Source organism: Heterodontus francisci, chromosome 37, assembly GCF_036365525.1.
Source record: "Heterodontus francisci isolate sHetFra1 chromosome 37, sHetFra1.hap1, whole genome shotgun sequence".
Taxonomy (NCBI): Eukaryota; Metazoa; Chordata; class Chondrichthyes; order Heterodontiformes; family Heterodontidae; genus Heterodontus; species Heterodontus francisci.
The window spans coordinates 37,888,501-37,900,904 of NC_090407.1; the positions used below are offsets into that span (position 1 = coordinate 37,888,501).

At 42.1% G+C, this 12,404-nt stretch overlaps 1 protein-coding gene across 5 annotated transcripts in view; it reads left to right on the forward strand.

Annotated features, from left to right (window-relative positions):
- The window catches only part of cep104 (centrosomal protein 104), a 376,777-nt gene that overhangs the window by 270,088 nt on the left and 94,285 nt on the right, over nt 1–12,404 (forward strand). For all 5 annotated transcript variants that reach the window (XM_068017520.1, XM_068017519.1, XM_068017521.1 and 2 more), the window contains one exon: nt 7,966–8,041. In XM_068017520.1, coding sequence (XP_067873621.1) covers nt 7,966–8,041 — 76 coding nt within the window. The remainder of the gene's footprint in view (nt 1–7,965; nt 8,042–12,404) is intronic.

Below are 12,404 nucleotides of genomic sequence, written 5' to 3' on the forward strand. Positions count from 1 at the left end.
CACTCGACCCCTCAGGTTTGCTCTGCCATTCAGTAAGTTCATGGCTGAACTGATTACTCCACATTTCCACCTACTACCGATAACCTTTCACCCCCTTGCTTATCAAGAATCTATCTACCTCTGCCTTAAAAATATTCAAAGACTCTGCTTCCACTGCCTTTTGAGGAAGAGAATTCCAAAGACTCATGGCCCTCTGAGAAAAAAATTCCTCCTCCTCTATTTTTAAACAGTGACCCCCATAGTTCGAGATTCAAGGGAAAACATCCTTTCCACATCCACCCTTTCAAGACCCTTCAGGATCTTGTGTTTCAATCAAGTCATCTCTCACTGTTCTAAATTCCAGCAGATACAAGCCTATCCTGTCCAATCGTTCCTCGTAAGACAGCCCACCCATTCCAGGTATTAGTCTAGTAAACCTTCTGTGTACTGCCTCCAATGCATTTACATCCTTCGTTAAATAAGGAGACCAGTACTGTACACAGTACTCCAGATGTGGTCTCACCAGTGCCCTGTATAGCTGAAGCATAACCTCCCTACTTTTGTATTCAAATCCCCTCGCAATAAACAAAAACATGCCATTAACTTTCATAATTACGTGTTGTACCTGCTTACTAACCTTTTGCGATTCATGTACGAGCACACCCAGATCCCTCTGCATCTCAGAGCTCTACAATCTCTCACCATTTAGATACTATGCTTCTTTTTTATTCTTCCTGACAAAGTTGACAATTTCCCACTTTCCCACATTATACTCTATCTGCCAGGTCTTTGCCCACTCACTTAACCTATCTATATCCCTTTGTAGCCTCCTTATGTCCTCTTCACAAGTTACTTTCCTACCTATTTTTATGTCAGCCTCATTGCATCTTCCTCACAACTTGCATTCCCTCCTAGTATTGTGTCATCCACAAATTTGAAAATGTTACAATTGGTCCCCATATCCATGTCATTTATATAGATTGTAAACTGCTGTGGCCCAAGCACTGATCCTTGCGGTACCCCACTAGTAACAACAGCCTGCCATCCTAAGAATGACCCATTTATTCCTACTCTCTGCTTTCTGTCTGTTAACCAATTCTCAATCCATAACAATATAGAGCACATGGGATTGGGGGCAATAATTTTGTTTACTAGCCTTCTGTGTGGGACCTTATCAAAAGCCTTCTGATAATCCAAATACACTACATCCACTGGTTCTCCTCCTTTATCTATGCTACAAGTAACATCCTCATAAAACTCCCAACAGGTTTGTCAAACATGATTTCCCTTTCACAAATCCATGTTGACTCTGCTCAATCATATCATTATTTTCTAAGTGTCCAGTTATCTCATCCTTTATGATAGATTCTAACATTCTCCTTATTACTGACGTCAAACTAACAGGTCTGTAGTTCTCGATTTTCTCTCTCACTCCCTTCTTAAATAGTGGGGTTACATTTGCTACTTTCCAGCCTGCAGGAACCCTTCCAAATCTATAGAATTTTGAAAGATAAGCACCAATGCATCTACTATCTCTATAGCCACCTCCTTCAATACTCTGGGATGTAGCTCATCTGGTCCAGGGGGATTCATCAACTTCTCATCCAATTAATTTTTTGAGTGGTCATTATTACATTGCGGTTTGTGGGATTTTGCTGTGCGCAAATTGGCTGCCGCATTTCCTACATTACAAAAGTGACGACACTTCAAGAGTACTTTGTTGGCTGTATAGCACTTTGGGACATCCTGAGGTTGTGAAAGGTGCTATATAAATGCAAGTCTGTATTTCTTTTCAGTGCCGCAGAAGGTCTATTAGTGGATAATTAGAACAGTATCCTACCCACAGATTGACTGGCTTGGCCCCTCTTCTACTCTGTAGATAGTTTACTATTCCTTGGAGTGGTGGGAGGGGGTGACCAAGTAGCAGATTGACACTTGTGTTGCTGAAAAAAAGAGTTTGTGTCATAGACTATATTACCAAACTGAAGCAGAATTTAATGGTTTTAAATTGTATCATAAACCATTATGAAGTTTTATTATAAAGTAATCTGAGCCATAAGTTTATATTACAGTGTGAAATATGCAATTCAAGTCGGGTACTTGTTTTTGTGTGTAAATTTTTAATCAAGTTAATGTCAGTTCATTAGGTTAGTGTGAGTTATCGTGAAGTGAAGGGATAGTTTTTGGCAGAGTGCCTTAGAATGATGACGAAGCAGAGACCTGTGAATTGTAGTACTGTTCTCCACATTTCCCTTTTTGGCTATGTGACCTGGTTTCTATTGAACCCATCGAAAGGTCAACAAGGAAGGAGCTCCACATTTTGCTCTGTATTTTAACGGTTGCGTTTGTGGCACAGGAAACGTATGGTCTTAGATGCTGTTGGGGACGTGGAGTTTGCTTTTTTATATATTCATAACGAGATATAGACAGGTTAAGTGAGTGGGCAACAAGATGGCAAATGGTGTATAATGTAGGGAATTGTGAAGTTGTTTACTTTGGTCGTAAAAATAGAAAAGCAGAATATTTTTTAAAAGGTGTGAAACTGCTAAGTGTTGATGTTCAGAGAGACTTGGGAGTACTCATACAAGTCACACAGTTAATATGCAGGTGCAGCAGGCTATTAGGAAGGCAAATGACATGTTGGCCTTTATTGCAAGGGGATTGGAATACAGGAATAAAGAAGTCTTGCTAAAATTGTATAGGGCTTTGGTGAGACCACACCTGGAATACTGTGTGCAGTTGTGGTCTCCACATCTAAGAAAAGATATACATGCACTGGAGGCAGTGCAGCGAAGATTTACTAAATTGGTCCCTGGGATGAGAGGCTGAGTAAATTGGGCCGATAATATCTGGACTTTAGAAGAATGAGAGACGATCTAATTGAGACAGACAAGATTCTGAAGGGGCTTGATAGGGTAGAAGCTGAGAGATTGTTCCTGCTGGTCAGGGAATCTAGAACACGGGGACACAGTCTCAGGATAAAGGACCAATCATTCAGGACTGAGGTGAGGAGAAATTACTGCACTCAAAGGGTTGTGAATCTTTGGAATTCTCTACCCCAGAGGGTTGCGGATGCTCCATCATTGAATACGTTTAAAGCTGGGATAGATAGATTTTTTGGTCTCGCGGGGAATGAAGGGATATGGGGAGCGGGCAGGAAAGTGGCATTGAAGCCCAAAGTTAGCCATGATCATATTGAATAGCGGAGCAGGCTCGATGGGCCATATGATCTACTTCTCCTAGTTCTTGTATTCTTGGGAACGGGAGTACTGCCCATTGGCCAGTAATAGTATATAAAAAAAATCTTTGGATGAAAATACTTGTGTGGCAGGAAAAGACAGCTTTGAACTACTACTGTCAAAGCTTATATGTGAATAATAGACTCCAATGAGAGACACTGGTACCTATTTACAACATGGAGAAGTCAACATCTTCAGGAGAGAAGAAAATTGCAAGAAAAAAGAGATCAACAATGTTAAGGAAATCTGTTCTGTTGAAACATCAGTACTGTTTAAAAGAGTGGCCAGCAGAATATTACATTGATGATTTGTAATCTATCCAACACATTTTGTAGATCTGGTCATTCAACTTTAGTTCACTAAGTAGTGCCAGACCGACACCACCTACGCATTCCTCAATAGCTTCTTCTATTCTCTGCCAATAGAACTCGGTGACTCTATGGAGCTGTATGTCACTGTAATTATCCAAAGGCTGTCTGATACGAGCACTAGGATCTGGGAACAGATAAACTCTGGTTAAAACCGATGGTACATAATGTAAGTAGGTGTGGGGTGAAACCAGTAAAGGTGCAAATTCTGACAGTATTGGAAATGGGGGTAAATTGACCTAATTTCTTAATGCTGTTAACCATTATAGTCTGCAGGCTCTGCTGAGTAGCTTGCTCAGGGCTTGGTTTGCTTTACAAACTGCTGTTCGCTTTTGACTAGTGACTGACCATTGTTAACTTCATTGTGAGTAATGCAGTTAAATGATAAAAGAGAAGCAAGCAGAACAAGGACGAGATAGCTGGACAAGTGTGGTTGGGCAATTTGGCTGTTTTGAGAATCAAACCTTATGAAATATCTTGTAGATAGGTGAGTCAGGTTAAATCAGTAACCATCTTGAGTTCTCTGAATAGCAAGATTTTAATAAAGTTCTTGTGAATAACAGCCCTCATATCACGTGAGCTTCCTGCAGCAGGAAGGAAAGTGGTATGTTGCAGAGCATAAAAACCCTGTGTCAGGGCAGAGACATTCAGCTGTCAGAAGAACCTGGAACTGTCAGAAAACTGCCTAGACAAGTTAGACAAGGAAAAACAGTTCCCATTAACTGATGATACAAGAACTACGGGACACTGAAGGATTTGGGCCAGTGAAGGTGCTGCCTCAGAAGATGGTGGACACCTGGTCATTGAATATGTTTCGGCGGAGGTAGATAGATTCCCCTCTACATTGGGAAGACCAAACGCAGATTGGGTGACCGCTTTGCAGAACACCTCTGCTCAGTCTGAAAGCATGAGTCCGAGCTTCCGGTTGCTTGCCATTTCAACACACACCCCTGCTCTCATCCCCACATATCTGTCATGGGCTTACTGCAGTGTTTCAGTGAAAATCAACACAAGCTCAAGGACAGCATCTCATTTACCGATTAGACACGCTACAGCCTGTCGGACTGAACATTGAGTTCAATAATTTCAGAGCATGACGGGCTCCCCTTTTTAATTTTAGTTATTCTTTTTTATTATTATCTTTTATTTGTTTTATTTTAGTTTGTTTCGTCATTCATTTTTTTACCATGTGCCTACCCACAGTTTTTTCATGTTTGTGCTTTGGGCCAGGGCTATTCATTTTTCTGTCTATTAATACCCTCTCTGCACTAGCATTTTGTCTTTCAGCACATGATTAACATACCGTTTGCCTTTTCTCCATGACCTTCTGGTCAATTATTCTCTGTGACCCTCTGTCCTATCAACACCCTGCCTTTTGTTACCTCTTGCCCCACCCCCACTTTATTTGCTTAAAACCTGTTACATTTCTAACATTTGTCAGTTCTGATGAAGGGTCACTGACCTGAACTGTTAACCCTGCTTCTCTCTCCATAGATGCTGCCAGACCTGCTGAGTATTTCCAGCATTTCTTTATATTTCAGATTTCCAGCATCTGCTGTATTTTGCTTTTATTATTGTGGATAGATTCTTGTTAGGCAAGGGAATTGAGGGGTATCGGGGGTAGATGGGAGTGTGGAATTCGAGTCACGAACAGATGAGCCATGATCTTATTGAATGGCGGAGCAGTTTGAGAGTCCGAATGGCCTACTTCTAATTCATATGTTCATATGTAGATACAGGGGGAATGTGCGGAATATCCTTTTTATGCAGCAGGTAGTAATGACCTGGAACTCGCCACCCACAATCAATGATTTCAAAAGGAAATTGGATGGCCACTTGAGTGGAATAAACTTGCAGAGCTATGGGGATCGAGTGGGACTAAGTGGATTGCTCCTTGGAGAGCTGGCATGGACTTGATCGGCTGAATCACCTCCTTCTGTGCCATAAATGACTCTCTGATGCTAAACCTGAATATTACCAGAGTCACATGGCAGGATAGGTATTGACAAGAAGTTGCCTTGACAAGAATCTAGGTGATGAATGATTTGAGATTTTCAAGAATATTTGAGGATTAAATTACATCCAGCTTTTTATATGTGTAATTTCTTCACTCGAAACTTGCACCTTGTTGAAAAATTAGATTATATGTCATCCTGTGAATGCATATGGCCCTACATTAGTGGCTTAAGAAGTTTGTGATGGTTTATGTACCCTGATATTGGCTGAAAATTTGGATTCTCATTTAAAATATGCTGTGGAACATGTAATTATGCAATATTTCTGCAATGTGTATACAGACTTTTCCATGGGCTTTATTTCTGCGGAAAATATGTAGACAATAATTGACTAAATTAAACGCAGCAAGAAGGGAGGGAGAGAGTAAAAAGGGAATTATGGACCAGTTAGCCTTACATTAGTCATTGGGAAAATGCTAGAATCTATTCTAAAGGATGTGATAAATGGACACTTGGATAATAATCTGATAGGGCATAGTCGGCATGGATTTATTATTGGGAAATCGTGTTTGACGAAGCTGTTGGAATTTTTTGAGGATGTTACAAACAGAATTGATAAAGGAGAGTTATGGATGTGGTATACTTGGTTTTTCAGAAGGCCTTTGATAAAGTCCCCCACAGGAGGTTGGTTAGCAAAATTAAAGCACCTGGGATAGGAGGTAATATGCTGGCATGGACTAAGGATTGGTTAACAGACAGAAAACGGAGTAGGAATAAATGGGTCATTTTCATGTTGGCAGGCTGTGACTAGTGGGGTACCGCAGGGATCAGTGCTTGGGCCGCAGCTGTTCACAGTATATATCAATGATTTGGATGTGGGGACCAAATGTAGTATTTCCAAGTTTGCAGATTACACAAAACTAGATGGGAATGTGCGTTGTGAGGAAGATGCAAAGCGGCTTCGAGGGGATTTGGACAGACTTATTGAGTGGGCAAGGACATGGCAGATGGAATATAATGTGGAAAAATGTGAGGTTATCCACTTTGGTAAGAGGAATAGATGTGCAGAGTATTTCTTAAATGGTAAGAGATTAGAAAGTATAGATGTACAAAGGGAACTGGGTGTCCCGTCCTTGTCAGTAAGTCACTGAAAGCTAATATGCAGGTGCAGCAAGCAATTAGGAAGGCAAATGGTATGTTGGCCTTTATCGCAAGAGGATTTGAGTACGGGAGTAGTGAAGTCGTGCTTCAATAGTATAAAACCTTGGTTAGATCACACCTGGAGTAGTCTGTGCAGTTTTGGTCCCCTTACCTTAGGAAGGATATTATTGCTACAGAGGGAGTGCAACGAAGATTCACCGGCCTTGTTCCCGGAAGGCGGGACTGTCCTATGAAGAGAGATTGGGAAAACTGAGCCTGTATTCTCTAGAGTTTCAAAGAATGAGGTGATCTCATTGAAACTTACGAAATACTTAAAGGGATTGACAGGGTAGATGCAGCTAAGATGCTTCCCCTGGTTGTGAAATCTAGAACCAGGGGACACAATTTCAAAATAAGAGGGAAGCCACTTAGGACAGAGATGAGATATTTCTTCACTCAGAGGGCTGTGAATCTTTGGAGTTCTCTACCCCAGAGGGCTTTGGAAGCTCAGTCATGTTTAAAGCAGAGATTGACAGATTTCTAAATACAAATGACGTAAGGGGATATGGGGATAGTGTGGGAAAAAGGCATTGAAGTGAATGATCAGCCATGATCAAATTGAATGGTGGAGCAGCCTCAGTGGGCTGAATGGCCTACTGCTCCTAGGTTCCTACATCAATTTACAGTATACCTTTGTTTTCTCATGCACAATGTCTGGGCCTGAGTTGCCCTGTTGCATCTGTTCTGTATTGTGTGTAGGGCACAGACTTGCCCCACAATTCCTCACTTAATAACATTACAGTCTCAGCTGCATAGTCAAATAAAAGATGACCGTTCTCCCAAAGCAACGGGAGACATATATAAGCAAGGTAGTAACATCAGACTATTTTATGCACTTATCAAAAATGTTCCAAGTTAAGTCGTGACTCAAGAGTGGCATGAGTACACTCAGAATAGGAATAACTTGCTATGCCAAAGGAGGTGTTCCTTATTTGTTACAGCTAGAAATTCTGTGACAGAATATCTATCAATTTCCTTCCTGATTCCAGTTGGTGTAAGTATTAATCCTTACCAGAAAAGAGCTAAATGCCAAAGTAAATGAGGTTAGCTATAATCACGTAAGAATGAATGCGCTATAACCTGAGGTAAGCAGTAATACACTTATGTATCCATTAATTAAAGTGATATTGAAGTAATTCACAGTAATATTTGAACTTAGTATAATTAACTGTACTGAAAAGATAATTTATTGGTGTTTTTGATCATCTGTATTTCTTTCGCTAGATCATGGAAATAAAGCTCCAGCCCCACAACCAGAGATGGGAGATGACCAATCTTCAGTGGCTAATTATTTGGATAAGTAAGTCCTCATTTAACTTTGATGTCTGCAACCCATTTCCGACTAGACTCCTTTGCACTATGCTTTCGTATCAGTTTCTTCATTAACAGTCAAACAGACTCTGTGCCATTGTATATACACAAGCATCAGTTGCAAGCACTACAGCACATATGTTAGCAATAAATAGAATTTTGGGTAGAGTTGCGGAAAACTTCAGATCAATGTTCCCTTTAAAATTTAGTTGTATGTGGTCAAGTTTTTCAAGTGCGGTCCCTTTACACAGCATCTACGCGCACCATTATTTATCATGGAACAGGATACCTTCCAGGCTGTTGCGAGGCCGCACACCCGCGGGAGCTTTGCCCAAATCCTCATTCTGTTCTCCCTCGTGCTGTTCTGTATTTAGATATAAAAGTTCGGCAGGCTTATTCCAAGACTTCAGGCTTTTAGTTTAGGAACATTTTACTCTGGATTGAAAGCAAACAGGTTTAGGAATGCTTCGGCTGGTGTGTAAGGTTTGGGCTGTTTGGCCACCAATCAGTAACGGTAATGTGTCTACATGAGTGCTAGCATGAAGTCTACCCTAAAACCAGTTTACAATTCATAGTTTGGACTATTAGTGGCAAATGCAAGTCATATTTCAGAACAAATGTTATTTCTGGCTGAAGCTGTGAATGAACCATTGTCTTAAACCAAAGGCACATTTTTCCTGGATTGAACAGGCCTTTTCTGCTTTTATAATGGGTACCTTATTTTGTCAAATGTTTTATGCATTATTTATCAAATGTTTTATGCATTATTTATCTACAATAACCTGTCAGCTAGAATCCACTGAACATCTTGTTATTGCTAATTTGACACCTGCTTGTCTGAGGATATGAAGCATTTTTTTTTAAAGCAATAGAAATATCATTTACTTCTAATATTGCAAGCAGGGTCAGATTAAAGTCATCTGATCCATGTGACTGTATTACAACTTTGTAATTACAATGTAACATCAGATGTTGCTCTTACTTATTTATGTGTGAGCTTATTTTTCCTCCATTTTTTTTCCCTGCATGTGCACACTTTTCTTCCATTCCCCTCACTCTAAAACAAAGATGTTGACTTCTTCTTGAGATAAATTTTACATATTTTTGTCGCTCTCTGGTACATTACCCAAGTGATTGCTATTTATACGTAGGCTAGATGATGAATGTGGGAATGATATTCAACCACAGGAGCAGCATAGCTCAAGCGATTCCAACAAGTTGGCTGTAAAGGGATCACCGGACGTCTCAGTGCTTTACAACCACTTTTGAAGTGTAGTCACTGTTATAATATAGGAGATGTGGCAGCCAATATGCGCACAGCAAGCTCCCACTAACAGCAATGTGATGATAGCCAGATAATCTTTTTTGTGATGTTGATTGAAAGATAAATATGGACCAGGACAATTATAACAAATTATAGAGCATCTACAATCCCACCAGCTGTAAACAACTTAAATGAAAGGTCAAACCTGAGATTTTCCTACCTATGTGGCTCAGCTATCACTGTTACCTATTGCGTCTTTAATGATGTGTACCGTTTGATCAGGTTTCTTCAACTTCTCTTGAATCCTATCCTTGCTTCAAGATCCTGTCTCTCTGACCCACTACTTGCTTTGACATTGGCATCTCTGTTAACTTTCTGCATAATTCTGTTTCCTCCATTTTCGTCTCCCCTTTCCCCCTCAAATCCTGTGTCATCTCCCATCTCAATTGCTGCCATGACACAACACTACCAGCCTGCAGCCTCAAATCCACAATCCAAAGGCTTGAACGCACTTGCTCGATTTGGCTGTCCTCTGTCAGCTCTAACTGGGCCAGCCCAAATTGTACTTTTGCTCCCTTTCTCTAACCAAACCCATTTACTACTTCAAGATCGTCCTGAAAAGCAGAAATGACCCCAAACTCCTTAGACCTCACCCCAAATTCTCACCTCTGATTCAAAATACAAAGAACTGTTGGACTTTTTGGGTGCAAAACGGAGACCATCCTATTAGCAGCCACTGCCTCCCTGACCTCTTTTCCTAACCCCAAATTCCATCTCCCTCTCTGTACTCCATCCAACCATGCCTTCACCATTCTCCTTTTGCAGTTTCTTCCCCATTCCTCTCAGCCCACTTACCTTTTCCAAAAAGTACCATCTGCTTCCTCAAAGCCCATGCATCCTTGCCCCTAACTTCTCGACTTTGCTTCTTTACCCCATACTTGCTGACATCACCAACCTGTCTCTCTTTTCCATCCTCCACCTCCTTTAAATCTGCTCTACTTCTTAGGAAACAGCCCCAAATGTTTCCATGCTTTTTAGCTTCTGCTGATCTCAAAGATTCCCTTCCTCTCGAGACCTGGAACTCCTTAGCCAAGGTGTCAGTAACCAGGGGGAATAGATTGAAGGTTCAGAGGGGATCTGAGGACAAATCTTTTCACCCAGAGGGTGGTTGGAATCTGGAACACACTGCCTGAAGGGGTGCTGGAGGCAGGAACCCTCACAACATTTAAGAAGTATCTAGATGACCACTTGAAACGCCATAGGATACAAGGCTACGGGCCAAGTGCTTGAAAATGGGATTAGAATAGAATAGGTAGGTGCCTGATGGCCGGCACGGACACGATGCGCTGAAGGGCCTGTTTCTGTGCTGTATAATCTCTATGGCTCTTATGACTCTTAACTTTCTTCTGAAATGGCCTAGCAAGTCACTCAGTTGTATCAAACCACTACAGAAAAGTCAAATAAGAATAAAACCGGACCGACTAGGCAGCATCGACCTAGGCACCGGAAATGTCAAAGGCACACTGTGCCCAATCAACCCCGCAGCGTCGTCCTCACTAATATCTGAGGATTTGTGCCAAATTTGGGAGAGCTGTCCCACAGACTAGTCAAGCAACAGCCTGACATGCTCATACTCTCAGAATTATACCTGACAACCAATAACCCAGACTCCCCAATCACCTGTCCCAGTGGCAGGACAGACCCAACAGAGAAGGTGGCACAGTGGTATACAGTCAGAAGGAAGTGGCCCTGGGAGCCCTCAACCCCATGAGGTCTCGTGGCATCAGATCAAATACGGGCAAAGAAACCTCCTGCTGATTACCACCTTCCCTCAGCTGATGAATCGGTGCTCCTCCACATTGAACACCACGGAAAAAGCACTGAGGGTAGCAAGGGCACAAAATGTACTTTGGGTAGATGACTTCAATGTCCATCACCGAGTGGCTTGGTAGCACCACTACTAACCAAGCTGCTTGCCAGACTGGGTCTGCTGCAGGTGGTGAGAGAATCAACAGGAGGGAAAACCTACTTGATCTTGTCCTCACCAATCTACGTGTCACAGATGCATCTGTCCATGACAGTGTTGGTGAGAGTGACTTCCGCACAGTTCTTGTGAAGACGAAGTCCCATCTTCATTCACACTGAGGCACCCTCCATCGTGTTGTGTGGCACGACCACCTTATTAAATGGGATAGATTCAGAACCGATCTAGCAGCTCAAAACTGGGCATTCATGAGGCACTGTGGATCATCAGCAGCAGCAGAATTGTATTCAATCACAATCTGTAACCTTCTGGCTCGGCATATCCCTCACTCTAACATTACAATCAAGCCGGGGGACCAACCCTGGTTCAATGAAGAGTGTAGGAGAGCTTGCCAGAAGCAGCACCAGGCATACCTAAAATAAGGTGCCAACCTGGTGAAGCTACAACACAGGACTACATGCATGCTAAGCAGCAGGCTATAGACAGAGCTAAGTCATCCCACAACCAGCAGATCAGATTAAATCAAAGCTCTGCAGTCCTGCCGCATCCAGTCCTGAACGGCGGTGGACAATTAATTAACAAACCGAAAGAGGCTCCAAAAATATTTCCATTCAGTGCAAAATACAAGGCTGAAGCATTGCGGACATCTTCAGCCAGAAGTGCCCAGTGGATGATCTATCTCGGCCTCCTTCTGAGATCCCCACTATCATCGATGCCAGTCTTCAGTCAATTTGATATACACCACATAGATCAAGAAATGTCTGAAAGCACTGGGTACTGCAAAGGCTATGTGTCCTGACAACACCCCGGTTGCAGTACTGAAAACATGGGTTCCAGAACTAGCAACTCTCAGACAAGCTGTTCCATTACAGCGACAACACAGGCATCTATCTGGCAATGTAGAAATTGCCCAGGTATGTCCTGTCCACAAAAAGCAGGACAAATCCTACCTGGCCAGTTACAACCTCATCAGTCTACTCTCAGTCATCAACAAAGTGATGAACGTGTCAACAGTGCTATCGGTGGCACTCAGCAACAACCTGCTCACCGATGCTCAGTTTGGGTTCTGTTGGGGCCACTCAGCTACAGACCTCATTACAGCCT